At 45.3% G+C, this 24,327-nt stretch overlaps 1 protein-coding gene across 1 annotated transcript in view; it reads left to right on the top strand.

The window, feature by feature from the left end:
• Positions 1-424: 424 nt before the first annotated feature.
• Positions 425-24,327, top strand: part of BLK (BLK proto-oncogene, Src family tyrosine kinase) — a gene marked incomplete at both ends in the record, with an annotated part of 29,391 nt that continues 5,488 nt past the window's right edge. Inside the window, 9 exons of the mRNA XM_080340954.1 lie at positions 425-526; positions 3,258-3,306; positions 9,897-9,990; positions 11,005-11,103; positions 12,337-12,440; positions 21,152-21,301; positions 21,819-21,971; positions 22,993-23,172; positions 23,762-23,838. Of these exons, the coding sequence (XP_080197080.1) occupies positions 425-526; positions 3,258-3,306; positions 9,897-9,990; positions 11,005-11,103; positions 12,337-12,440; positions 21,152-21,301; positions 21,819-21,971; positions 22,993-23,172; positions 23,762-23,838 (1,008 nt within the window). The remainder of the gene's footprint in view (positions 527-3,257; positions 3,307-9,896; positions 9,991-11,004; positions 11,104-12,336; positions 12,441-21,151; positions 21,302-21,818; positions 21,972-22,992; positions 23,173-23,761; positions 23,839-24,327) is intronic.

The raw sequence follows: 24,327 nt of genomic DNA on the forward strand, positions 1-24,327 counted from the left end.
CCATGATCTCCAGCATTCCCTCTTCCCTCCTTGCATCAGTGCATGCATGCAGCATCACTCAGCACTGGAGCAAGTTTACTCAATGCCAACTAGGGTTTGCTGCATTGGAGAGGGGACATATCCAAAGCAGTCATTTGTGCTAATTTTATCTGTTGACTTACAGTGCCTATCTGAGCTTCATCTGCAAAGTCTCAAACAGCAGATTTGTGTGGGAACAGAAACTATGCGGTTCACAAGGTCCAAGGTTGTAGGAGGACTGTAGACAGAATGATTTTAGACTCTTCTCTCCATTGTCCCATTGCCCTGCATTCTCATCTTCTCTAACTTGTTCCTCATTATTAGAAGATTGTTTTTACCCTCAGTTTCTGCCCCTTTCCCCAAGAGCAGTCTCATCAAAAAAGTAATTTCTGGTCTTCCTTCCAGGATGGGGTTGCTTGGGAGCAAAAGTCAGCTGACGTCCAATGAGAAACACCCTTCTGGAAGCAACCCAAAACACAAGAGTAAACCTCCTCTCACCTCACCCAAGGTAAGTCTGCAGTTTTGTGTCCTTTTGGGATCCTCCACAACCAGGTTAGTGTCCGAAGTGATGCAGGCAATATCTGTGTGTGCCAACAGGAGACTGAGTGCTTCTATTTCCTAAAATTTGGTCATCAATCAGGAAATGATCAAAGGGCAGAAAACAAATATTTATGCCTGGCTTTCCCTCAGAAACTTCTTTTTATGGGGTGAACTGTTATATCAGACTTTACTTGCTCTAGGCTTTTTCTCTGCCAAAAAGGATGTCATTTGATCTTTGAGGGTATCTTACGGACATGAAAATGATCAGAGGGATAGAGTACCTCTGCTATGGAGACAGGCTGAGAGAGCTGGGTTGTTCAACCTGGAGAAAAGAAGGGTCTGGGTGGTCTTTATTGTGGCCTTTCAGTACTTAAAAGAAAGATGGGAACAGACTTTTGAGCAGGGCCTGTTGCAATAGGACAAGTGGTGATGGTTTTAAACTAAAGGAGGGGAGGTTCAAGCCAGACACGAGGAAGAAATTGTTTCCACTGAGGGTGGTGAGAGCCTGTCCCAGATTGGCCAGAGAGGTGGTGGATGAACCATCCCTGGAGACATCCCAGGCCAGGCTGGACGGGGCTCTGAGCAACCTGAGCTGGTGAAGATGTCCCTGCTCATGGCAGGGATGGCACTGGGGGAGCTTTGAAGGTCCCTTCCAACCCAAACTATTCTATGATAATTGTCTGAGTGGGCTAGGGATGGTGGTGCTCTGAAAGGCTATGGCGTGCTGAGCCTACCATGATTATTTGCATGGGCTGGACTGGATAACAGGGCAGGAGACAGGGAGAGAAGGTGCAGAGGCCACTACCCCGTGTGCCCTGCATCACTTGGTCACAAGAGCTCCAAGCTGATCCCTGTATCTCTTAGACAGGGCTGCTGCCCTCAGCAGTCTGCAACCCAAGCTGATGCTGCTGACTTGCTATCAACACAAAGATTGGTCAGATTCAGGCTAAGATTCAAAGCTGCAAACCGCAGTGGAAACTTTACCATCGGGGAAGACAACAGGTTCACCAAAGAGGGTCTACAGCTAATTTGGTGCGGTGAGAATCAGGAACCCTGAGCATCTGCTGCTCCCTTTGGATTCATATGGCCCCTCCTTACATGGACACAGATCAGGAAGACATTGGGACAGGATTTAGGAGACCCCAAACGACAGACTCCTTGTTTAAACCTGGGAAATCACTCTGTCTGTTGCTGTGCAGAGATCGTGAAGTCGTTTTCTCATTTCTTGCCCTTGTCAGCACCGCATCCAGCAGCCATCACAAGAGAAACTCTAGGTGCAACTCTCAGGTGAAAACTATCTCAGGTCTTGGGCGCTGAGAGGGTGAAGGAATTGCCTGTAATTGTTTTTGATGAGAGGTGGAGATATTTTTCACTCCTTTAGTTTAATTTCTGAGTTCTCCCATGGTTATGGAGTCCAAATTTGTGTCAGAAGATATCAGATTGACCAAGAGGATGTTTTATTCCTAAATTTCCTTCTCTCCAGCTCACTGGAGAGCAGCTGCTATCAGTGTAAATACAGTATCACCAATCACCTTCTGACACTCACTTTTTCTTTTGCCACGGGCACTAAGCTCTGACATGTCAGACAAAGTCCATGTTTCTTTCAATTAAATTAGAAAGGACAGTGGGTTAGCAGCTCTCCCACCCCACACTGCTACCAAGTAGGAATCAAAGAGTGGTGTGAGCTGAAAACAGTAGATGTTTTTAGTTCAGCGTCTGTAGTTCACTCCTTTTGTATGTGTATAAAAATACCTGGCAGCAGTCAAACACCCACTACAGTCACTAGGTACTGTGTCACCAAATCACAGAATGGTTGGGGTTGGAAGGGACCTGTGGAGATCATCTGGTCGAATCCACCTGCTAACACAGGGTCACCAGAGCAGATCACACAAGTGGGTCCAGGCGGGTTTGAATGTCTCAGAGAAGGAGACTCCACATCTGCTCTGGGCAGCCTGGACCAGGCTCTAGCATCTCAAAGTAAAGACGTTTCTCATTGGACTGATAACAGGATTGGCATTTGGAGTTGGGTAGGGGCCAACACAGTCCACCTGGCCATTGCCATAATATTAAACTCTTAGCCCACAAAAAAGGTGGTTGATCTGAGTCCAGCTGCTGGTTAGGAGTGGTTTGTGGTTGGTTGGCCACTCTCAGGGTCTGGGCCAAACCAAACTAGAGACCATGTCAACATTTTCAAAGTGTGCCTACACGAGTTGCAGTACCATGCTGATTTTTAATTTGCTAATATAGTCATGGCCTCTGTTTATTGGGCAAAGGATATTTCATGAGCCTTGGGACAATTATGCAAAGAGTATCCTGGGTTTTCTGCCTCAAATAATATTGCAATTGTAATTTCTCAATGGAGCCATTCATTTCTCATCCCCCATTGATCTGAAATCTGGCACCAGCAAACAAGAGTTAGATAGACCAGGGTCTAAATGAGTGGGTAGCAGATTTGTGCTTTTATTCAGAGGGAAGCCAAGGATTATTCAAGCCGACAGCCGCGACAGCTATGAACACATCACGGCAAAATGTTCTAAAACTATCATGACACATATGGAGCCAGATGCAGGGACTACTAACTAACTACAGTGGGGTCTGGATCAAATTCTCACTCATTTTTGAAGCTGAGAGCAGGTCTTCCTGCAAACACAGCGAAGTAATAATTGTCTTATTTTTTTTTATTTCTATTTCTATCAAAGGGCAGAGAATTTATCAACATCCCTCATCTAAACCAAGCCTCTGTACAAGGTAAGATTCTTAGCTGAATTGCTGTTTTCTTCACCTTCCCTTGGGGTTTTGCAAGGTGGTGGTCCCTCAGCAGCAAGTCTTGAGAACAAGTCGTCATGTTGCAGGCTTGCGGTTTCTGTATCTTTAGCATTGCCAGGAGGGGAGTTTATCAGCGTGTTTCGGAAGATTCAGTTTACATCACTAACTGTTTGTAGCTGCCAGTTCCCCCTACTCATCAAAGAAATTAAAAGGGAAAAGGACTCCTTTTTCACTGGTTGAGCAAAGTGAGATCTGAGACATCAACTGTGTGAGATTTCTCTGTCTGCAGCGTGACAACTTGTGGATGCTGCATCCAGCCGGCTGAAAATTTCAGAGAAAATAGCAGGAATCAGAGAGCCCAGGCAGACTACAAAGAGCAGGAGAAGAAAGGAAAGAGCATAAAATAAGGATGCACAGGGCCCCTGCATGGAGACTGTTTGTTGGCTTCATCCACCTCTGCAATTATCTGCAGGTCACAGATGGTGTTTGGTAGATGATTTTAGCAGAAAGCCCTCGGCTACCTCTGCCCAGACTCCGAGTGTAATTTCTATATATTTATGTCAAAGAAGTTTTGCAGATTAATGAGAGAGGGAGAATTAGAAGAGGGAAAAAATAGGTGAAGCTTGGAAGAAAGCGTTTAGTAACACACAAGGATTCCTCACATGGGTGAATATGTAGGATTAGGGCAGATAGGGCATGAGGAAAGGAAAAAGTGGGGTGACAAATAAATGGGATGGATGAAACAGCAGACCTAGGTCTTATGGATGATGAGGGAGAGTCTCTGCTGTGGGGCAAACAGAGGAATTCCTGCAATGTCAAGATGTTCTTCAAAGTTGATGTCATGGAAATCAGGTTTGTGGGAGGTGTAGCTATCCAACCATGTGAATGAGGGTGCATTTCTGTTGAAGCACTGTTTTTCCAGAAACCATGTTTTCTTCTGCAAAATGGTTTTCATGGCACATTTCCAAGTTGCTGTGCTTTCCTACCTCCACAACCAAGCAGACAGTGCCAGTTTTTCACAGGTTTTTATCAACATTCTCACTCTGGTGGGAAGCACAACAGAAATTATCTTCAGGGAGGCAGCTTTTACTTCTGCTTCATGCCAGAAGACAGAAGTGGGAAGATGCTAAAAAATGAGTTAAGTAGCATGTTAACCATTTTCAGCTCTCAAAAATATTTTGGTTTGTCAGATTCAGTTCCAGTTTGGGGGGAATATTCACACTGGCAGTCTGGGGAACTTCTTATTTTTCTGTACCAGTGCCTGAGTTTCCAGAAATGATGTTATGTCTGGCTCTGTCCTGTGTATCAAAATGGGCTGATAGGAACCATGCAAGATCTTTGAGATACCTGGGAGATTCTTATGAAAGAAGGCAATTCAATTGAATTGACAGAGGAAGCACAAAACCCAGACAATTCAATCATATGAAAAAATCAAATACCTGAATTATATTCTGTGGGAGCACTTCAAGCTCAATCAGGCAAAATTATTGACTACGGAAGTATACGGCATGTATTGTAAAATCAAAACCTTTTTATTACTTTTATTTTTTCTTCTTTTTTTTTCATTCCTTGCCATTTTTATTTTCTAATCTTGGTGTTGTGCAACTTGTTCCACAGTTTCAAGCTTTCTCACTGCTGCCTCATAAATTATTTAGTTATATATTTATTGTTAACAAACCCCTCATTCCTCCTGACTACTTAGCTTAATTGAAGTAACACAAAGGCAGGCAAGGAGTCTATACATCTGGATTTGACTGTGGTGTTGGCAGCATCGCCAAGCTGCTTTGCACTTGGGGTGGGTTCTTCCATCGTGTGAGTCTCTCACTCATTTTATCATGGTTCTCCAAACACTCCTGGTGTCTTTAAGGTTGACTCTATATCTCTATAGGGTCAAAAATTACCTTTAATTCTGCACCTCTAAAGCTCCTGGCACAGCAAAGTATCTTCTGATTGAGGAACAGCAACTTCATACAGCTCTTTTCACTTGCTTTTGGCTAATCATAGTATGATTTTCAGGGGTGGGAGTTAAGCATACTCTGGAAACTGAGGTTTTTTGAAGCATCTCAAGATTGGCATCAAAGCCCTTAGTTGTTTTTATTGTTGTCCCCTGAATACAGATTTGAGTTTGAAAGAAATGCTGTTGGAAACGTGGTTTTGAGCTTAACTGGGAAAAGAAGGGGTTGTTTCTACTGAAAACACTGACCTTTCAGTGAGAAATTAAAACTTCTCATCAAAAATGGGCATTGCAAATAAAAGTAAGAGGAAGGAGGAAGATCAGAGGGAATTGCCTGAAGTATTTAGATTTCCCAATAATAAAGTCATGAGTTTGGGTCCAACACGATTTTATGAGGAAAGCAGAAGTAATCCACAAAAACATTCACTATGTCAAAACACAAGGCAGAAAGGTATTTGGCAAAAAGCAAACTTGCCATTCAAGACTGGATATCCTAGGAGACATCTCCCACATCGTCAAATCTGGGCATGCTGGCCAGCTGGAAGATGCAGCAGTCCCAGCCCACAGTATTCTGTATCTCCACTCATGGTACCGAATGATGTTCCTCTCGGTGACAGCAGCAACAAGGCTGGTGCACCACCAGACACCATGTGTTTTGAAGGTATGCTTTTCTAGCACAGGTTTACCTTGGTGAACCATCCCATGCTGTGCTGAAACGGAATACTGGACCCATTTTCAGCAGAAGTAACTCACAGTTCAGTGCACCCAACTGGCAAACACATGTTCTTCACCCCAAGATCATCCTAACATGGCTCTAGACCAATTCATGGTCCTCTGGAACACCCTGGCACAGTCTCAGCGTGGCTTCGTAGCCATGGGATGGTCGCAAAGACCTTCATGATGGGGCAGCGATGGGGAGGCTGGTTGACTTATTTCCATTAAGCCATCAAACTGGCACTCAGCCTATGCAAACCCAGCTGGTATCTGACTTCCCTGACAGCAGCTCTGAGCCAAGATGTATTTGGCTTCTAATCAAAGTGTCGGGGCTGCCGGCACTATCTGCAAAGCAGTCACTCCTAGCAGCCCCGACGGCTTCTCTGCCGTAGAGTCACTCATGACCTAACTCGATCAAACGGGCCAAGAAAGTTTTATCGACGCTGTTTCTCAGTGGGGTGACAGACTTGGAGACGGGAAGAGTCACTTTCATCATGAGATGTCAAGTCTCACTGGCTTGAGCAGAGAGAGCTTTTCTTCTGGCTCCCTTAAGTGTGTGGTGTTTCTCAACATGTGTGTTGAGAAGGGGATAAGAGGTGATCATAATATTTTTTTCAGCATATAAAACCTTTTTGTCCTTGCTATATTTGCTCCTTTTTCTTTCTCCCCCTTGTCCTTTTTGCTTTTGGTTTCATTTATTTGTACCTATATCAGTTGCTTTGAGATCAGAACTATGTTTTTCATTTTATTTTCTAGAACACACAGCCACTCTGTGCTCAAAAACGTTTACACTTTTACTTCTGTTTTTCAAAGCTCTAGTGCGACCACTGCGTTGTCTTGCTTCCAAGAGGAGCAGAACAGTGCATGTGGATGAAAACATTTGCTGTGGACACCTTTCAGTAGGCACATGCCCCAAAACCTTTCATGCCAGAGAAGCTGTGTGATAACAACCTCCACAAGTAGGCAGCAAGAGTTTTGGGTGCAAACGCTTTGAGATCCCTCAGGGGAAGCCACTAACCATGAAAGCTATTTTCAGACCTTAAAGGCTTCTCCCTTGTTACAAATCAACCTTTACCCCATACGTAGGAGAACGTGAGGCCCTGCTGAAACCTCTCCTGGATCTCCAAGTTCCTCCTTGCAAGCCTGGAGGGAACTGCTCAGAGCTTTGGTTTACAAAGCTGCATTTACCCCACACTGACCCTTTCTCCTGCCTCCTCTCCAAATAATCGCCAGCAGAGCAGCGATTGGTCCTTGCACAGACACAAAACTCGAGTACCCCAGGGACATGTTATCTTGCGATGACAAAGGGCCAGTCTGGCTCTCTTGCTGGTGGCTTTATTTGAAAAGGTCACACAGAGACCGTGGCTTGACCGTCTGTTTTGAAAAATGCTATTTATAGACCATTCATCGCTCTCAGTGCATTAATTAGGCTGTGCAAACTAAAACCTTTCCACAGCAAATGATTGTCTTTATCTCTTTTTCTTTTTCTTTTTTCTTTTTCTTTTCCTTTTTAACTTTTTCTTTTTGCTTTTGTTTTTGCTTTTGTTTTTCCTTTTTCTTTTTCTTTTTCTTTTTCTTTTTCTTTTTCTTTTTCTTTTTCTTTTTCTTTTTCTTTTTCTTTTTCTTTTTCTTTTTCCTTTTCTTTTTCTTTTTCTTTTTCTTTTTTTCTTTTTCTTTTCTTTTTCTTTTTCTTTTTCTTTTTCCTTTTCTTTTTCTTTTTTCTTTTTTTCTTTTTCTTTTTCTTCTTTTTTCTTCTTTTTTCTTTTTCTTTTTCTTTTTCTTTTTCTTTTTCTTTTTCTTTTTCTATTTCTTTATTTTTATTTTTATTTATTTTTATTTTTATTTTTTATTTTTCCTTTCCTTTTCTTTATTTTTATTTTCCTTTTTCTTTTTTCTTTTTCCTTTATCCTTTTTTACTTTTTATTTGCTTTTTCTTTTTCCTTTTATTTACCTTTACTTTTATCTTTTTTCTTTTCCTGTATTATTTCCTTTTTTTTCTTTTTCACTTGTTGCTTTTTTGCTTTTTATCTCATTTCTTTTTTTTCCATTTTTCTTATTTTTTCTTTTTCTTTTTTCCTCTTTATTCTTTTTTTTCCTTTTTTTAATCTCTTTTTCCTTTTTCTCCTTTTATTTTTTCTTCATTTTCCCCCCTCTTTTTCTTTTTCTCTCTTCTTCTTTTCATTTATTCTATTTTTCTTTATTCACCATTGCACTTTGATTTGATTTTTACGTCAGTGTGTGTGCGCTGATACTCCTTATAAAGTTTGATCTGCCCAAAAATAGCTGCTTGTTTCTGCTTCAGTAGCTGCGAGCCCGCAGATCACATGTGAACGGTTGCACAGTCTCTTGGACAGCAGCACTGGCACAACCCAGGCACGCAAAGGCAGCGACTCAGCTCCATCCCACAGAGATCTGCAACCTCGCAGCACATGTACCGGGTGGCAGCTTTGCCATGCACAGCACAGCCTGTGTGCACCAGAGACTGAAAGTTCATTTTGCTGTGCCGAAGTTTAGGCTCGATCAACATAGCTGGAGTAAAAGCAACGTGTTAGGGTTGGGGATGAGGATGAAAATCTGCTCAGAGGCTCAGTTCAGGTGGGTTGCAAGAGTGGAAAGCAGGTCCAGGGAGGTTCTGCCCCTCTAGTCCGCTCTGGTGAGACCCCCCTGCAGTGCTGGTCCAGCTCTGGGTCCTCAGCACAGGACACACATGGAGCTGCTGGAGAGGGGCCAGAGGAGCCACAGAAATGATCCGAGGCTGGAACAGCTCTGCTGGGGGACAGGCTGAGAGAGTTGGGGTGTTCAGCTGGAGAAGAGAGGCTCTGGGGACACCTTAATGTGGCCTTTCCATATTTAAAAGAGGCCAAAAAGAGAGATGGATGGGGACAGACTTCTGAGCAGGACCTGTTGCAATAAAACAAGGGATGATGGTTTTAAACTAAAGGAGGGGAGATTCAGGTCAGACATGAGGAAGAAATTGTTCATGCTGACGGTGTTGAGAGCCTGTCCCAGGTTGGGCAGAGAGGTGGTGGATGAACCATCCCTGGAGACATCCCAGGCCAGGCTGGACGGGGCTCTGAGCAACCTGAGCTGGTGAAGATGTCCCTGCTCATGGCAGGGGTGCCACTGGGGGAGCTTAGAAAGTCCCTTCCAGCCTGAACTACTCTAAAATTCCATGAAAATGGGAGACACGGAGTACCAGTTTTGTGGTCTGAAGTATCTAAAATGCATCAGGGCCAGAGGGAGGGAAGGGCATCCTGGAGTGTACACCACCCCCATGGGAATTTCAGCTGAGTGGAGCAGCCTGGTGCTATAGGAATACTGGGTAGAAAGCAGCAGCGTGACTGAAGTGTGGCAGCACATCTGCAATGAATAGTGTGCGAAAGGGATGTCAAGGTACAGTCTGAATTGAGAGCATCCAAAGGGAGAGTTAAATCCTGGAAATGGGCTTGAATAACAGAAACTGAGACAACTTCATACCTTTTTCTATCAATAAAGCCTCATCTTTTTTGAGTCAAATCGCAGAGTGACCTTGGGAAATGTTGCTACAGCAGTATTCATTTACTGCTGTGTAAAACTCAGGTCAAACACTGACAGGTTATTTATGACCCTTCTTATTCCACATAAACCCTTTTTTCTTGCTGACACATGGGCTTTTGTGGATAGGGGGGTCTGGAGTGCTTTAAAAACACATCCACAGGAAACACCGCGGTGAATCAGCTTTAGTCCCCGAGCAGAGGTTGTGGTTGGCAGGAAAGCTGGGTTGGTGGAAATCTTGGCTTTTGAAGGATGTGGGGGTTGACAGCCCCTCTGTGCAGGGGGTGAAATGTCCCACCATAAACCCAGGTGTGCACCACCCTCTCGGCAGGGAACCAGCTGGATTCAATGGTGCTGTTTCTTCTTTCAGATAACTTAATTGTGATTGCACTGTACGATTTTCCTGCCTCAAGTGACCGTGACCTGCAGCTGGTCAAGGGGGAGAAACTCCAAGTCCTCTCCAAGTAAGTGACCCACTGCCAGAGGGACGTTCAAAGATGAGCGTGGTGAGGCTGGGGAAGGAGGGGACCTGGGGTTCAGACACCAATTCGCAGCTCACCGGAGCCAAGCCTGTGTCTTAAATTTGATCCAGAGTGTGATTCTGAGTACTGTCTTCTCTCTGCAAAGTGGAGAAGGTGAGACTTCCATGCTTTCCTTGGGTTACAGATACTTTGGGATGGGGTAGTGTCCCTGACTGGATACTAAGGGGACCTTCTTCACTGTCAGTGTGCGTGGGTGCAGAAGTAGCATAAATAACAACAATAACCTAACTCCTGTTCTGTATTTTGTGCTGATGGTGCTTTTGCAAAGGATGTGGGTTGGGTGTAGTCAGAGGAAAGGACAGAATCGAGCCAGAGAGGCTTGTGGTTTCATTTCACCTTCTTCTCAAGCTCACGAGAGAAGAGGCAGCAGGTAGTCCATCTGCCCAGTCCATAACAGGGCAGAGGTAGGTTTAGGTCCCCTGGTCATTTACCCTTGTAGGGTTTCTTCATCCTTGACCTCTCTGTGAGGTGGCCTCCAGAGGTGACATTTCTCACCCAGATGCCATGAAATCCATGGGGCAGGGGAGACTGGTGGCTTTTGGTCACAGCTGGTGGCTGAGTGAGTGGTGGGAGAGCAAAGCAGTGAGGTGTCTGACAGAGGAAGGAAGGAGCAGAAAGGAGGAGCTTGGATGACCCTGTGCAAAAGATAAAATAAACCCACAGTGACCCAGATTTCCCCCCTCTCACCTGGGGCACGTAGCAAAGGTTTGGGTCTGTGGTCACTTTCTGCTTCCTCTGCATTCATGAAAAGAGACTGTCACCTCCACAAGTCCGTGAGAGACAAACAGCCTTCAACCTGGTAGTCCTGTAGAGTGGATTAAGGAGTCCTAGCCTATTTACAGTGCTCAAAACCCCAAAAAACATGTTGTGCCCACAACCTTATCTTGTGAAAACTCCTCTGGGCACTCACCCTTTTCTTCTCTACTTTCTTCACAGTGAGGGGGACTGGTGGTTGGCAAAATCCCTCAGCAGCGGGAGGAAAGGCTACATCCCTAGTAACTTCGTCGCACAAGTAGACAGTTTGGAAGAGGAAAAGTAAGTGTGAAAACTTATGAATGGTGAATGCTGATGCAGGGCTTTCCTTTCCCAAAGAGTTCAGTCTCTCAATAAACTACAGGAACAGCTTTACTTGACGGGAGGAAGATGTTGGTGTTGGGCCTGATGGCAAGAGGTCTTTCATCATCCCCAACAACGCTGCCTAAATGTTCAGGAGAATCTTGGGGATGCAGATCAAGGAGGGTGAGGTTGCTATGGAGAAAGTAGGAAAGATTCCTGTCCCATTGATTGCACCCACTGGGGAAAATAAGGATTTAGGGGAAAGAACATAAGTTTATGTTTACACTGGTAAATCAGCAGTGTCAGGGATCATCCTCTGGCCCCACTGGGCCAGTCCACCCACACAAATTGTGTTAAACTTTCTCAGCTCCAAATGAGTGTCCATATGCAAACTGGGACTGGGGATTACTGGGGAAGGGTGAGCTGATCCAGGTGTCAAGTGTGCCAGGGACCACATCAACAGTTTAATGGGGCAGACAACTGAGTACCAGCACCCAGACCCACAGACTGGTGCTGTTTGTTTCATTGGCCCAGATGCAGCCTCTGTGTTTGGCTCCCTGCAAAGAGGATGGTAAGAAAGACTTGAGCCAAAAGAGTTTATTATGCTTGTAATAAAAACAGCAAAAGAAATTGTTTCCATGACTTATTCTCCTCTATGGCATTTAAATAGAAATGATCAGCCCTGTTTGCAGTCTTCTCTTGGAGGGACACAACCATCACTGAATCCAGCAAATCCAGAGCACAGGAGTGTAGTTGACACATAAATGTTCTTTGTATTCAAAGGGTACAATGAAACAGAAATAGGCATTTTATATTCAGGCTACAGCCCATGTATCTGCTTTATCTGCAGCCTGCATGGGCACTGCTCAGGGTTTACTCACTTGCCAGGTGAGCTGTGGGTCTCTGCATGACTTGGAGGTTGAGCTTTCCCTTCTCTTGTGTATGGGGTGCTGTGCACACCATCTGCTCTCTGCTTTGGCTGAATTGCTAGGCTGTGAAACAAGCCCAAAGTGACCTAAATTTGGTGTTAATCTACTGAGAACAGTCTATTACTGGTGCTTTCCAGCAGATAAAACACTATTTGCTGCTAAAAGCAACCCTCACTTTCAGAGTGTAACAATAACAATAAAAAAAATAACTAACTGGAAAGAATTTGGATATTTTTAGAGCTTTTCCTTTCTAGACAACAATTTTGCCTTTTCTTTCTCCCAGGTGGTATTTCAAAACTCTGAGCAGAAAAGATGCTGAACGGCTGCTGTTGTCTTCTGGTAACAAAGTTGGCTCTTTCCTTGTCCGAGAGAGTGAAACCAGCAAAGGTGAGATCCTCAGAGCATAGATAACTACTTATTATTGCCACAGCTTGGAAAACCTCTCAGACCTGAGCTGCAGAGTTCAGCTGTGACAGCATTTCTTGGATCTGGCTGGGCAAAATAGTGCTTACCAGGCTCAGCGGGGATGTAGAAGTGAGCTGGGCATTTAAAGGGCAAAGATTGTGTTGCTTGTCTTCGTAGTTCAGGCTGTGGTAAGGGTGGCTCTTGTCACCATAGTTCATGGCAGAGATGTAGGACCACAAATAAGCAAAAAAGACTTTCCAAAACAATGTGTAAGGCGTTTCTTTTCCTTTTCTCCCCAAGGAAATGTTACTATATTTTTGGCAAATTGAAATTCTTTTAGGCAATCTTGAAGAAACATTTATTCTGCTTGCAACAGCCACTTGCAGAATTTTGGAAAAAGTCTTTTGGTGAAACATTTTCCTGGAGGAAACAGATTTTTCCTGATAGTCTGTAGCAGGGGGAATTAATGCAAACCAAGACTTTTGGAAGGGGACTGACTGGAGCAGGAAAGGTGAACTTCATCCACTTTCCTTCCCTATGAACGTGGCTGGCTTCTAAAGACATGATCCAATGTGGATGGAAAGGGCAGAGCAAGAGCATTGTGGTCACTTTTTTTTTGAGCAGTGGATATAGTTATTAACCATAATCCTTAACAGTGTAGTTGCAGTCTGGAATCTAGTTTAGGTTGTCCTGTGGGAATTTCATATTTTTTCTTTCCTACTTTCATCTCCTTGCATCCTCTGGCCCAGTGAGTGTGCTTACAACATGGAGGAAATTATGCTCATGGTGGATCCATGGTTCCTCTCTGAACCAGCTCCTTGAGGTAGTTCAGGAAAGTACTTCAGTTTTGTTGTGCTTTTGTTTCTTTCCTGTGAAATTGATGTAGGAATATTTCCTTGCCACACAGGAAAAGGTGATTTGTGCCTTCCTAAAAGATCAGTAGAGACTTGGAGCATCCATCTGAAGTAACATGGGAGCTTCTTTTCCTTGATTTGCTTCCCAAATACTTCTACAGGGCCCTAGTCAAACAGTAAGCATGGGAACAGATAGACTGGGTCCTCCGTTTTACTAGTTCTCACTTACGGTTTCATCTCTTCTTTCTTTCTTGTATCTGTTTTCTCCCATTCACATGGGAGGTCCTCAGGGCAGTGTCTGGCCCTTCCTCTGTGATTACACAATTACCAGTAAATTAAATAGTGCCAGAGCCTGGATGCAACAGCTGGGTCATCCACATGGTCTCTGTGAAGGTTTTGCCCTGGTGTCAATAGTCGATTTTGAGTGTAACCACTGTTTCAGAGGCTGAGATAGTTTCATGATGTGGATGTGACCTTAGGGCTGGAGACCAGGCTCCAACATGGTGCAATTTATTCACAGATACAGTCTGAGCCCTGGTCGTGTTGCAGAACTGGCCATTTCAGCCACCTCCAACAACAGAATCTAGCAATGCAAATAGATCCAAATGGGAGTGCTGGTCTTGAACTGGTGTGATATCTAATATGCTAAGTGTGGCAACCAGATGTTCTTCTTCCTGTAGCTCTCTCCCTCAACCACCAGGCAGGAATGATGTATTAGCATTATAGCAGTCTATTTGGACTTTTTTTTTAGGACAAGAGGAAATCGCTGCAAGTTGCACCAGGGGAGGTTTATACATTCCTTCCTGGAAAGGGCTGTTGGGCATTGGAACAGGCTGCCCAGGGCAGTGGTGGAGTCACCATCCCTGGAGGGGTTGAACAGATGTGAAGATGAGGTTCTCAAGGACACGAGTTAGTGACAGTGTGAGGTTAAAACTGAACTTGATGATCTTGAGGGTCTTTTCCGGCCAAAATGATGCTATGATTTTATGGTTCTATTACTTCCCTCCCTGCCCACACCTGGGCTCACCTCCACATGTCCCTGCTGAGCTGATATCAAGTAGGAGGGCTGCTTTGCATGCAGATTTGCAGTTTTCAGAATGTTTAGGGAACATTATCAGGTCAGGACACATTGAAGAACCTTCTCCCTTTACAAGTAACTTGTTCTGCTTGGGTATTGGTTTCCCCTCTGCCTTTGTGGTGCCTTTGAAATTATCAGGCTTGGACTAGTCACCACATGCTACTCTTTCATTTATCCCCTTCCCACTTCTCCCCTTTGTTTGCTGGGATATTTGGGTAGCTGGGGTGACTGTGCATTGCACCCAGGAAGGGAAGGGAACATCTTTCTTATGAGGAAAGGCTGAGAGAACTGGGTCTATTCAGTGTGGAGAAGCTGAGAGGGATCTGATCAATGCTGAGAAATACTTCAAGAGTGGGTGTCAGAGGATGAACCAGACTCTGTTCAGTGGTGCAATGGGGCAATGGGCACAGACTGAAACACAGGAGGGTCCATGTGAACATGAGCAGAAACTTGTTTGCTGGGAGGTGCCAGAGCCTGGCCCAGGCTGCCCAGAGCAGGTGTGGAGTCTCCTGCTCTGAGACATTTAAACCTGCCTGGACCCACCTGTGTGATCTGCTCTGGTGACCCTGCATTAGCAGGTAGGTTGAACTGCATGGTCTCCAGAGGTCCCTAACCATTCTGTGATTCTGTGAACACAAATGCTGTGCAGAAGCCCAGCAGACACTTGTGTGTTGTATCTGAAGATCTCGAAAGGACTGAGGCTATCTGTCCACACATGATTGTAGTCTTTGTGACAACTCCAGATGCCACACATGGATGGCATCAGACCTTTCCCTACACTTGCTCTGAAGAATTAATCTCTACTTCTGTTACACAGGAGCAGCACACACAGGATAAAATAATTCCTTGCAATTCTCTGGAATGTGAGTGACTCTAGGTTGCACAGGGCTTGTACAGAGGTGGTGGAGTCCTGAGATTCGAGGAGAAGAAACCAGGTTAGATCTGCTGTCTAGAAGCAGACTGAGCTGGAGGTGTGTGATGTTCTTCATAAGCAGATGTGACATGTTCACAGAATCCCAGAATGTCAGGGGTTGGAAGGGCCCTGGAAAGCTCATCCAGTGCAATCCCCCCATGGAGCAGGAACACCCAGATGAGGTTACACAGGAAGGTGTCCAGGTGGGTTACATAGAAGGAGACTCCACAACCTCCCTGGGCAGCCTGGGCCAGGCTCTGCCACCCTCACCGTGAAGAAGTTCCTTCTCAAATTTAAATGGAACCTCCTGTGTTCCAGTTAATGTTCCATGTTCCACTCCATGAAAGCCACATGTTAGTCCCAAATGGTTCAGAAATCAGATTCTGCTCTGAAATTAGGTCTTACTTGTGATTTTTCTGATATTTAGCATTCTGTCTTAAAATATGGCTGTTATTCCTTTGAACACTTCATCCTTTGAATCATCCTATGGAATCAGCTTCTACCTGAATACCCTGAGCTTTAGGCCACCAAAATGGCCATGGTGACACCATTACACTGTCTTAACCTTAGTTTCCTCACCTAAAGAGAAGGCGAAAACAGAAAGCCCTGCATCTTCAAATATGCTATGAAGCTGCATTCACTAACATACAACATCCCGTGACCCATCACGAGATGTTCAGAGCAATGCCATGGAATTAGCACCGTCCTTCAAACCCCACAGGTTCTTCCTATTTTCCTCCTCCATTATGTATATTTTTGTTCACTTTGCACATCTTCAGCAACATTTGAACTTCACGGCCAAGTACTGAGTCAAGCTAAGGGCTGTAGCCCCCTTAGCTGGTGCACAGAAGGGTGGTTGTCTCATAGTGCGTTGTCCAAGCCAGAGTGAGACACATTATGCACCCTAAGAGCAGCATCTATTCATGGCCCATCCTAAGCTGTGTCTCATTTTGCTCACGGTTAAAGATGCTGAAGATCTGAAAACCTGGGGGCTTCACTTTGAGCCAATGTTTTGCAGAGGCCATGAAAAGCACATTCAACACCCCGGGAAGATGCGTCCTTGTCAAGACAGTGTGGGAAGAAGACCAGCAGTGAAATCATCAGCAGAGAGCTATCCTTGCAGAAGCTGCTGAAAATAAAATCTTCCTCCAAAAATACAATGACTCTGAAATATGTAGGAATGCACTCACAGAGCTGTGCTGAGTCATGAACTCCTGGAACACAGCAAGACTCCTACATCCATGATCCTGGCAGGAGGAACCTTGCAAGAGCTCAGTTGCCGTATCCAGCTGAGCTCCTGGGTTTCCCATCAGGAAGGAGTTAAAAGACTGGTGAGACCTACAGAAACAGGAGATCACAGAATCATAGAATCATTGGTTGGAAGAGACACTCAGGACTATTGAGTCCAACCATTGACCCAACACTGGCACTAAACCATGTCTCTAAGAACCTCATCTATGCATCTGTTCAACCCCTCCAGGGATGGTGACTCCACCACTGCCCTGAGCAGCCTGTTCCAATGTCTGACAACCCTTTCCAGGAAGAAATTTTTCCCAATGTCCAGTCTAAACCTCCTCTGGTGCAACTTGAAGCCATTTCCTTTCATCTTATTGCTTGTTACTTGGGAGAAGAGACCAACAACCTCCATGCTACAACCTCCTTTCAGACAGTTGCAGAGAGCAACAAGGTCTCCCCTCAGCCTCCTGTTCTCCAGGCTGAACCCATCAGGTCCCTCAGCTGCTCCCTATCACACTTGTGCTCCAGACCTTTCACCAGCTTTGTTGCCCTCCTCTGAACTATCTGAGATGCCCCATGTGGTAGGACTCAGTATGAGATGCAGGCATCAAAATGTAGATATAACACGTGACAGTAGCCTGAGCTCCCACTGTAGCTGGTGGGACTTGATTTGGTTTTCAAACCCTGAACGTCTCAGAGTCATCTCCAGGTGTTCTACCAGGAGTTGTGGTTTTGCACCATGCCTGCCAAGCCCATGCAAATGTCCCAGGGCACATCAAGTAGTACCAAACACCCATATTTAGGTGACTGAATCAGTTCTAGGTGTGATGTAAAGATGAATCCCACCCTTTACATCTTCTGTTGCTCTTTTCCATACAAAAATTGCCACTCTAAACAGAAAGAACCTGAAAGCCCTTGTAGGATGGTTTGGGGATCCCAGACACAAAACAGGAGGGCTTGACACCCAGAACTGCTCAGGGCAAGATTTGGTTGTGCTCACACAGCTCTGAGCTGGTGTCAAGTGCAGGTGTGGACCTCTGTGTGTCAGCCCCGGTCTGTGATGCAAGACTGTAGGACCGGTGAATGTCCCTTGTGGCTGAGGAGCAAGAACCCCTTTCAACCATCATTTTTACAATGAGGGTGGCAAAATACTCAAGAACTCCTTTTGGCTTCATTTTTACGATGAAGGTGGTAAGACACTGGCCCAGGTTGGGCAGAGAGGTGGTGAATGAACCATCCCTGGAGACATCCCAGGCCAGGCTGGACGGGGCTCTGAGCAACCTGAGCTGGTGAAGATGTCCCTGCTCATGGCAGGGGTGGCACTGGATGAGCTCAGAAAGTCCCTTCCAACCTGAACTATTCTATAATTCTGTCATGGCTATCATCAGGGAAGGAGGAGTCCTGCCATCTGTCCGTCTCCACTTAACATTTTTCATTTGCTGCTCTCACTGGGAGAAGAGAGAATTGAAGTTTTCAGCCTTAACGCTGTGCTGTGACATGACAGTTCCCAAGGGAACAGTAACCATTCAAAGTTAATGACAGGGACAGCTCTACCACACTCACTCCAGCAACCTGAACCCTGACCTGGAGTGAAATACAGTCATTAGCTCTAATGATGGGATAGGTATTAATGCCGGTAGTAGGTAGCTGATAGATTGGCCTGGAGGGTGCCTGGAGTCCCTGTCACCGCTCTGTGCTGCTTATCACTGGTTTGAAAGATGCAGAAGCGTTTAAAGGGTCATTGGGGTCTGGAAAGGAGATTGTGCAGAAAAGCAGGCATTATGGGTGCAACCATGCTCACAGACAGATCAGGTCTCCTCTGCTGACTTTCAGCCCCCAGGCACCCACTTGCACACATGTTGGTCATTAATTCCTGTGCTTCCTTCTGCAAGGCTGTTTGTTGTTAGTGCAGCTGGGTTCACACCACGTTTGGCTCCTTCCTCTAGCAGGCCTTGAACTGTAACATACCCTAAGCCACGTCCCAGGCGTGCAAAGCCCCATCTTGGACTTGTACCATGTACGCTCCTCTCTGATGGGCTACAGCCTGGCCTGCACGTTATTTCAATGACTTTGAAATTAAAATACTATCATCACCCTCAACAACAATAACAGAACTTGTTAATAATAACCATAACAACAATAACAATGATAATAATGACAACAATATTAAAGGCTGAGAGAGTTCGGGTGTTCAGCTGGAGAAAAGAAGCTCTGGGGAGACCTTATTGCAGCCTTTCCAGACTTAAAAGGGGCCTATAAGAAAGCTGTGGACAGACTTTTGAGCAGGGCCTGTTGTGACAAGACAAGGGGTGATGGTTTTAAACTAAAGGAGGGAGATTCAGGCCAGACATGTGGAAGAATTTTTTTTATTATGAGGTTGGTGATAGCCTGTCCCAGGTTGGCCAGAGAGGTGGTGGATGAACCATCCCTGGAGACATCCCAGGCCAGGCTGGACGGGGCTCTGAGCAACCTGAGCTGGTGAAGATGTCCCTGCTCATGGCAGGGGTGCCACTGGATGAGCTTTGAAGGTCCCTTCCAACCCAAACCATTCTGTGATTCTATATTATTATTATATATAATATGTTGCTACTATTGTTATTATTATGATTTGCAATTTAGGCTGTTTCTCAGATATTCAGCTGCAGGACTGGTAGAGCTTCAAGGACCCCTCAGTCTGTCTTCTACCTGATGCTCATGGTGAGGGGAAGGGTTTCAGAATAGCATCCTCTGTTGAGAGGATGTTGCTCTTGACACCAAGGCTCTGTGCTTCCAGTCTTGAGATTCCCTGCCTTTCCATTAAAACCAGCAGGTCTTCCATGAGCATTATGCCACCATATTTCATAGTCTGGTCTCTGCAGAAAGGGAGTCCCCCTCAAAATGACTGCTAGCACCTGGAAAAATTTTAGACTCTCCAAAATTTTGCTTGTAAAGGTTTATAATTACTGCAACAGAGCAAATATCCACAGGGGTGTGGGTTTTTTTGTTACTCTTTTAAAAACACAAGTGATTTCCAACTGCTGATGCTGCAATGGAGAAACACCAGCCAGTGAGTGTTTTATGTCAGTGAACTTTCCCCTAACATGCAGGATGAGGGTTTCAGAGTGACTGTGAAAGGCCCCAATTCTGCTTATGAGCCTACGTGACAAAGATGTACTTTTTAACATATATAACTTCACATTTTCAAACACTAAAAAAAGGCAGTCTATGAACCTGGGTGATGTTTTAGACTTTTTACAGCCCAGCAGGCTTGTAACAATTTACTCCGGAAATATGATCCAGATAGAAGGGAAAAAAACCCCACACTGCTAAGCTGTATTGAAATTCACACTGACATAGGCTGGAAGATACTGCTCTGTAGCAACATCTAGCGATTTTTTTGTGCACAGCAAAAAACAACCTCATGGTTTAGATTATAAACCCTTTATAAGGAGAGAACAGCAGGTTGGAGTGGTAGATCGATGAGTAGCTCCTGTGAGGTCAAAAGGCACCTGAACCCAGATGCGAATCCAGATGTGGTTTAGCCAGAGTCATGTTTATGGCTGAACATAACAATTCTGCCCCCCCTTCTGTAGCTCCTTCTATATCTCCCAGCTGAACAACTCACCTTGACACAAGGGTTTTAGGGGACAACAGGGACATGGGGACCTTGGATAATGCTGAAAAGGGGCACACAGAATCATGTAATGGTTTGGGCTGGAAGATGCCTGATATCTCAACCTTACCTCTCCCACTAACTGAAATTCTGGTCGTGCTGGCAAGGTGGTTTATCTCCTTGTCAGTTATGTGTTTGTACAAACTGGTGAGAGAACTCAGATGAGTGGTGTGGAGCTGTGGGAAGACCAACGTGACCTAAGGAGTGTCTGATTGCTCTGGTTGGAGATGTGCTATTGATAGCCATATTTCTTCCTTGGGGCTGTTGCCCATGGAATAGGCTGGTCTTAACCAAACCTAAACAAGCCCAATTAAGCTCTGATGAACCTTTATCCTCTCCACCTCCCTTGGAGAGAGCTAGATGTAGGTTATGGTTGGACTTGATGATCTTGAGGGTTTCTTCCAATCAAAATGATTCTATGATTCTATTGAGGAGCAGCTGAGTGAACTGAGCAGAGGGGTCAGAATGGAGAAAAAGAGGCTGAGGGGAGACCTCCTCACTCTCTACAGCTGCCTGAAAGGAGGTTGTAGCATGGAGTAACATGCAACAGTACAAGAGGAAATGGCCTCAAGTTGCACCAGGGAAGGTTCAGATTGGACATTAGGAAACATTTCTTCACAGAAAGGGGTGCCAAGCAGTGGAACAGGCTGCCCAGGGAAGTGGTGGAGTCACCATCCCTGGAGGTGTTTAAAAGATGTGTAGATGAGGCTCTGAGTAACATGGTTTAGTGTTAGATTTAGGTTATGGTTGGACTCGATGATCTTGAGGGTGTCTTCCAACCAAAATGATTCTGTGAGTCAATGATTCTAAGCCCGTGACTTTGCAGTGTGGGGGGACGTGCCCTGAGAAGACATGAACAAGGATTGAGAGAGATGTCTGTCAGTCATGGAAAGAGAAGGTAGCTGGTCCCTGGTACGGTGCTGCTTGACCTCACAGTTCCTTCTTCTGCTTGTTCTCCAGGTGCCTATTCCTTATCCGTCAGGGACAGCGACTCTGCACATGGGGACATCATCAAACACTACAGGATCCGCTCCTTAGATGGTGGGGGATATTACATTTCCCCCAGGATGACTTTCTCCAGCCTGCCAGATCTAATCCATCATTACAGCCGTAAGTTGCTTGTCTTTCCTCTTGGGTTTGTCTCCTAGCAGAAGGTGGGCACGTGGGCAGAGGGAGGATGGGCTTACAAGCCACCACTGCCACTCCATCTGCTTCAATGGGCCAGATGTGTTTCCCCAAGCAGAATTTGGTCACCACTGTCCTATCTTTCATCCTAGAGTATTGTGAAAGTGAGCTCTGCCCACAGCCCTATAATCAGTGAATTTCTCCCACCAGGAAAGAAATAGATGAATGCTGAAGGGTTATGCAGGAGGGATGCTTGGGAAGCAGGGTTTGGACTTGCTGTGCAGGATAATTTGCTCCTTATGTCTCCCTTTGAGCTTTTTCCTTTAATTTGGTCAATTCTGGGTGCTTTCATCCCTGTGGCTGAAACATTTGTGTGGTTGTGGAGGTTTCCCATGGTCCGACTTTTTCCTAGCATGAGTATGTGGAGGAGGAGGTCAGTGTTGTGACCTCCTGAAAGTTCAGTCCATTCCATTGAACTCTCCTGTATTTCATCCTCATACAGAGAAAGGGGATGGCCTGTGCCAGCGGCTCACAGCTCCCTGCAAATCCTTGGTTCCCCAGAGACCCTGGGCACAGGACGAATGGGAGATCCCAAGGGAGTCTCTGAAGCTCGTGAAGAAACTTGGCAGTGGGCAGTTTGGGGAAGTGTGGATGGGTAAGTATAATTCTCCCATTCCAGGGAAGAACTCTATAAACAGAGGAGATGAAAACTCCTCTTTCCGCAAGACAAAATTAGTCTGGGCGTTAGTATCCTAAAGTATGAACTCATATTTCATAGAAGCATAGAATCATAGAACGTCCTGAGTTGGAAGGGACCCACAAGGATCATCAAGTCCAGCTCCTGTCTAGGCATAGGATGACACCACAGCTCACGCCATGTGTGAGGGTGTTGTATTTATGGGTACACACGCAGCAGTAGATGTCATATTCTTGAGAAGGACTAGGCAGGTTGTGTTTGCACAGATCAGCAGATGACCATGGGTTTCACAGGTTAGATACATGTGATGTGTGTTGAACTATATACTTATCTCCTGAGACATGCTCTCATTCTTCCTGGGAATCCTGGGCATGCTTGTAGGATTACACACAGCAAGGTAGCTGGGTGACACCATCCCACTTTTCTGCTTCCTTGTTCCACTTTCTAACCCAGATTTGAATCCCTTATGACTTTCTGCCCACTGCAAATCAGTGGGAGAGGAAGTGGGGTGAGCTCAGCTTCCTTTGTGTCCTCTTTGTGGTTGTCTGTTGCCTTGGCAATTGAGACTGTGGACAGGACCAGACCGAGTCGACATCCTGACTGCAGTGTCCTGGCTTTCTCGATGGTATTTGGGTTACTTGAGATGGTGGGAAGTCTCAGGGATTTCATCCAGGAGTCTTGCCAGATTGTGAGGATGGGCTCATCGAATGGATGTCCACCATCCAGAGCAGGGATGATCCCTGGATGAAATAACATGGGCTGGCAGTTGTGTCACATCTCTTCCTTCTCCTCTCATACCTGCTGCTTGCTTAGAGCCCAGTGGTATTGAGATTTAACTTTCATTTCTTGCAGGGAAATTGAAAGTTGTTACTGACATTTTCTGTTCCCCGATCCACAAGCTCTTCTGTTCCTTATTGCACAACCTGACATAGTGTGTAAAGAAGCCAGAATTCCTCAATGCATCATTATCTGTCTGCAGGGTACTACAAGAACAACATCAAGGTGGCTGTGAAGACCATGAAGGAGGGCAGCATGGATCCTGATGCCTTCTTGGCAGAGGCAAACTTGATGAAGAGGCTCCAGCATAACAAACTGGTCCGGCTATATGCAGTAGTCACAAAGCAGCCCATTTACATTGTGACAGAGTACATGGCCAATGGTGAGGAGCCTTGTGGAGGTTTTTGGTTAGGTTTCTGCAAAATCAGGCCAACGAGCTGGCTAGTACTCTCATCATAAGGGGAATGGGGAGGAGACCATTGTACCAAATCTGTAAGAAGAAATGCTGAGTGATGAAATGCTGAAGTTTGTTTCTAGTACCAGAAAGGACTTTGAGAGCCATGAAATCCTGCCTTTTGTGGTCTCATATTTCATAAGCCACTTCACAAGATGGTGATGTTCCATTTGAAGAGTATTTTAAGTTCTCATCTCCACTGTTGCTACTGGAAGCTTGTTTCAGATTTTTACTCCTCTCATGGTGAAAATGTCCTTACTTTTGCCCCTCTTGCCTATAAGGCATTGAGTGAAGAATGGCCAGAAGTTTGCAAAAGGTCTGTGCAAAATAGAGTAGGGAAAAGGGCTGCATTTGGGAACTTTCCTAATGGAAGATTTTCCAGTGGACATCCACTGTGGTTCCTCAGATTTTCTCTGGGATGTAGGCAGATTTGTTGTATATATTCAGAGAAGCAGCAGGGAAAGCAAATGCCCAGGTTTATTTGAAAGAGTCACAGTAGTTCTCTCCTCTTTTGCAGGGTGTTTGCTTGATTACTTGAAGACAGAAGAAGGAAGCCAACTGAATCTCCCCAAACTCATTGATATGTCAGCTCAGGTTAGTGAACAGCCCCTGCGAAATGGACTCAAGACCAGAATTTGTTATTGAATCAGTGAAATTCTTGCAAGTCTGAAGTCTGTCAGAGTGCTGATTTCATAGAGAAAACCAGCACCTCCTGGTGTGGTCTCTCAGGGTTTCTCTCTCAGCCTTTTCGTGTTGATGTGCATGTCAGCTCAGCAATGCCCTGCTGTCCCTAGGACAGCCTCTGGGGATCTTAGCTAAAGAACTGGGGCTTTTGAGGTTGGGATTGTTTTGTTTTTCTGGCTTGCTGAGCAGGAAATAAGTTGTTCAGATGGGGCTCTGAGCAACCTGAGCTGGTGAAGATGTCCTTGCTCATGGCAGAGATGGGACTAGATGAGTTTTGGAAGTCCCTTCCAACCCAAACTGTTCTGTGATTCTACCACTTTGCCCTTCCCTCAAGACATGGGTGTCAATCAGGACAGCTTCCATCGCTCCCCTCCCACCCCAGCACCACCTACCCAGGGA

Source organism: Nesoenas mayeri, assembly GCF_963082525.1.
Source record: "Nesoenas mayeri genome assembly, chromosome: 3".
In the NCBI taxonomy this organism is placed as follows: domain Eukaryota; kingdom Metazoa; phylum Chordata; class Aves; order Columbiformes; family Columbidae; genus Nesoenas; species Nesoenas mayeri.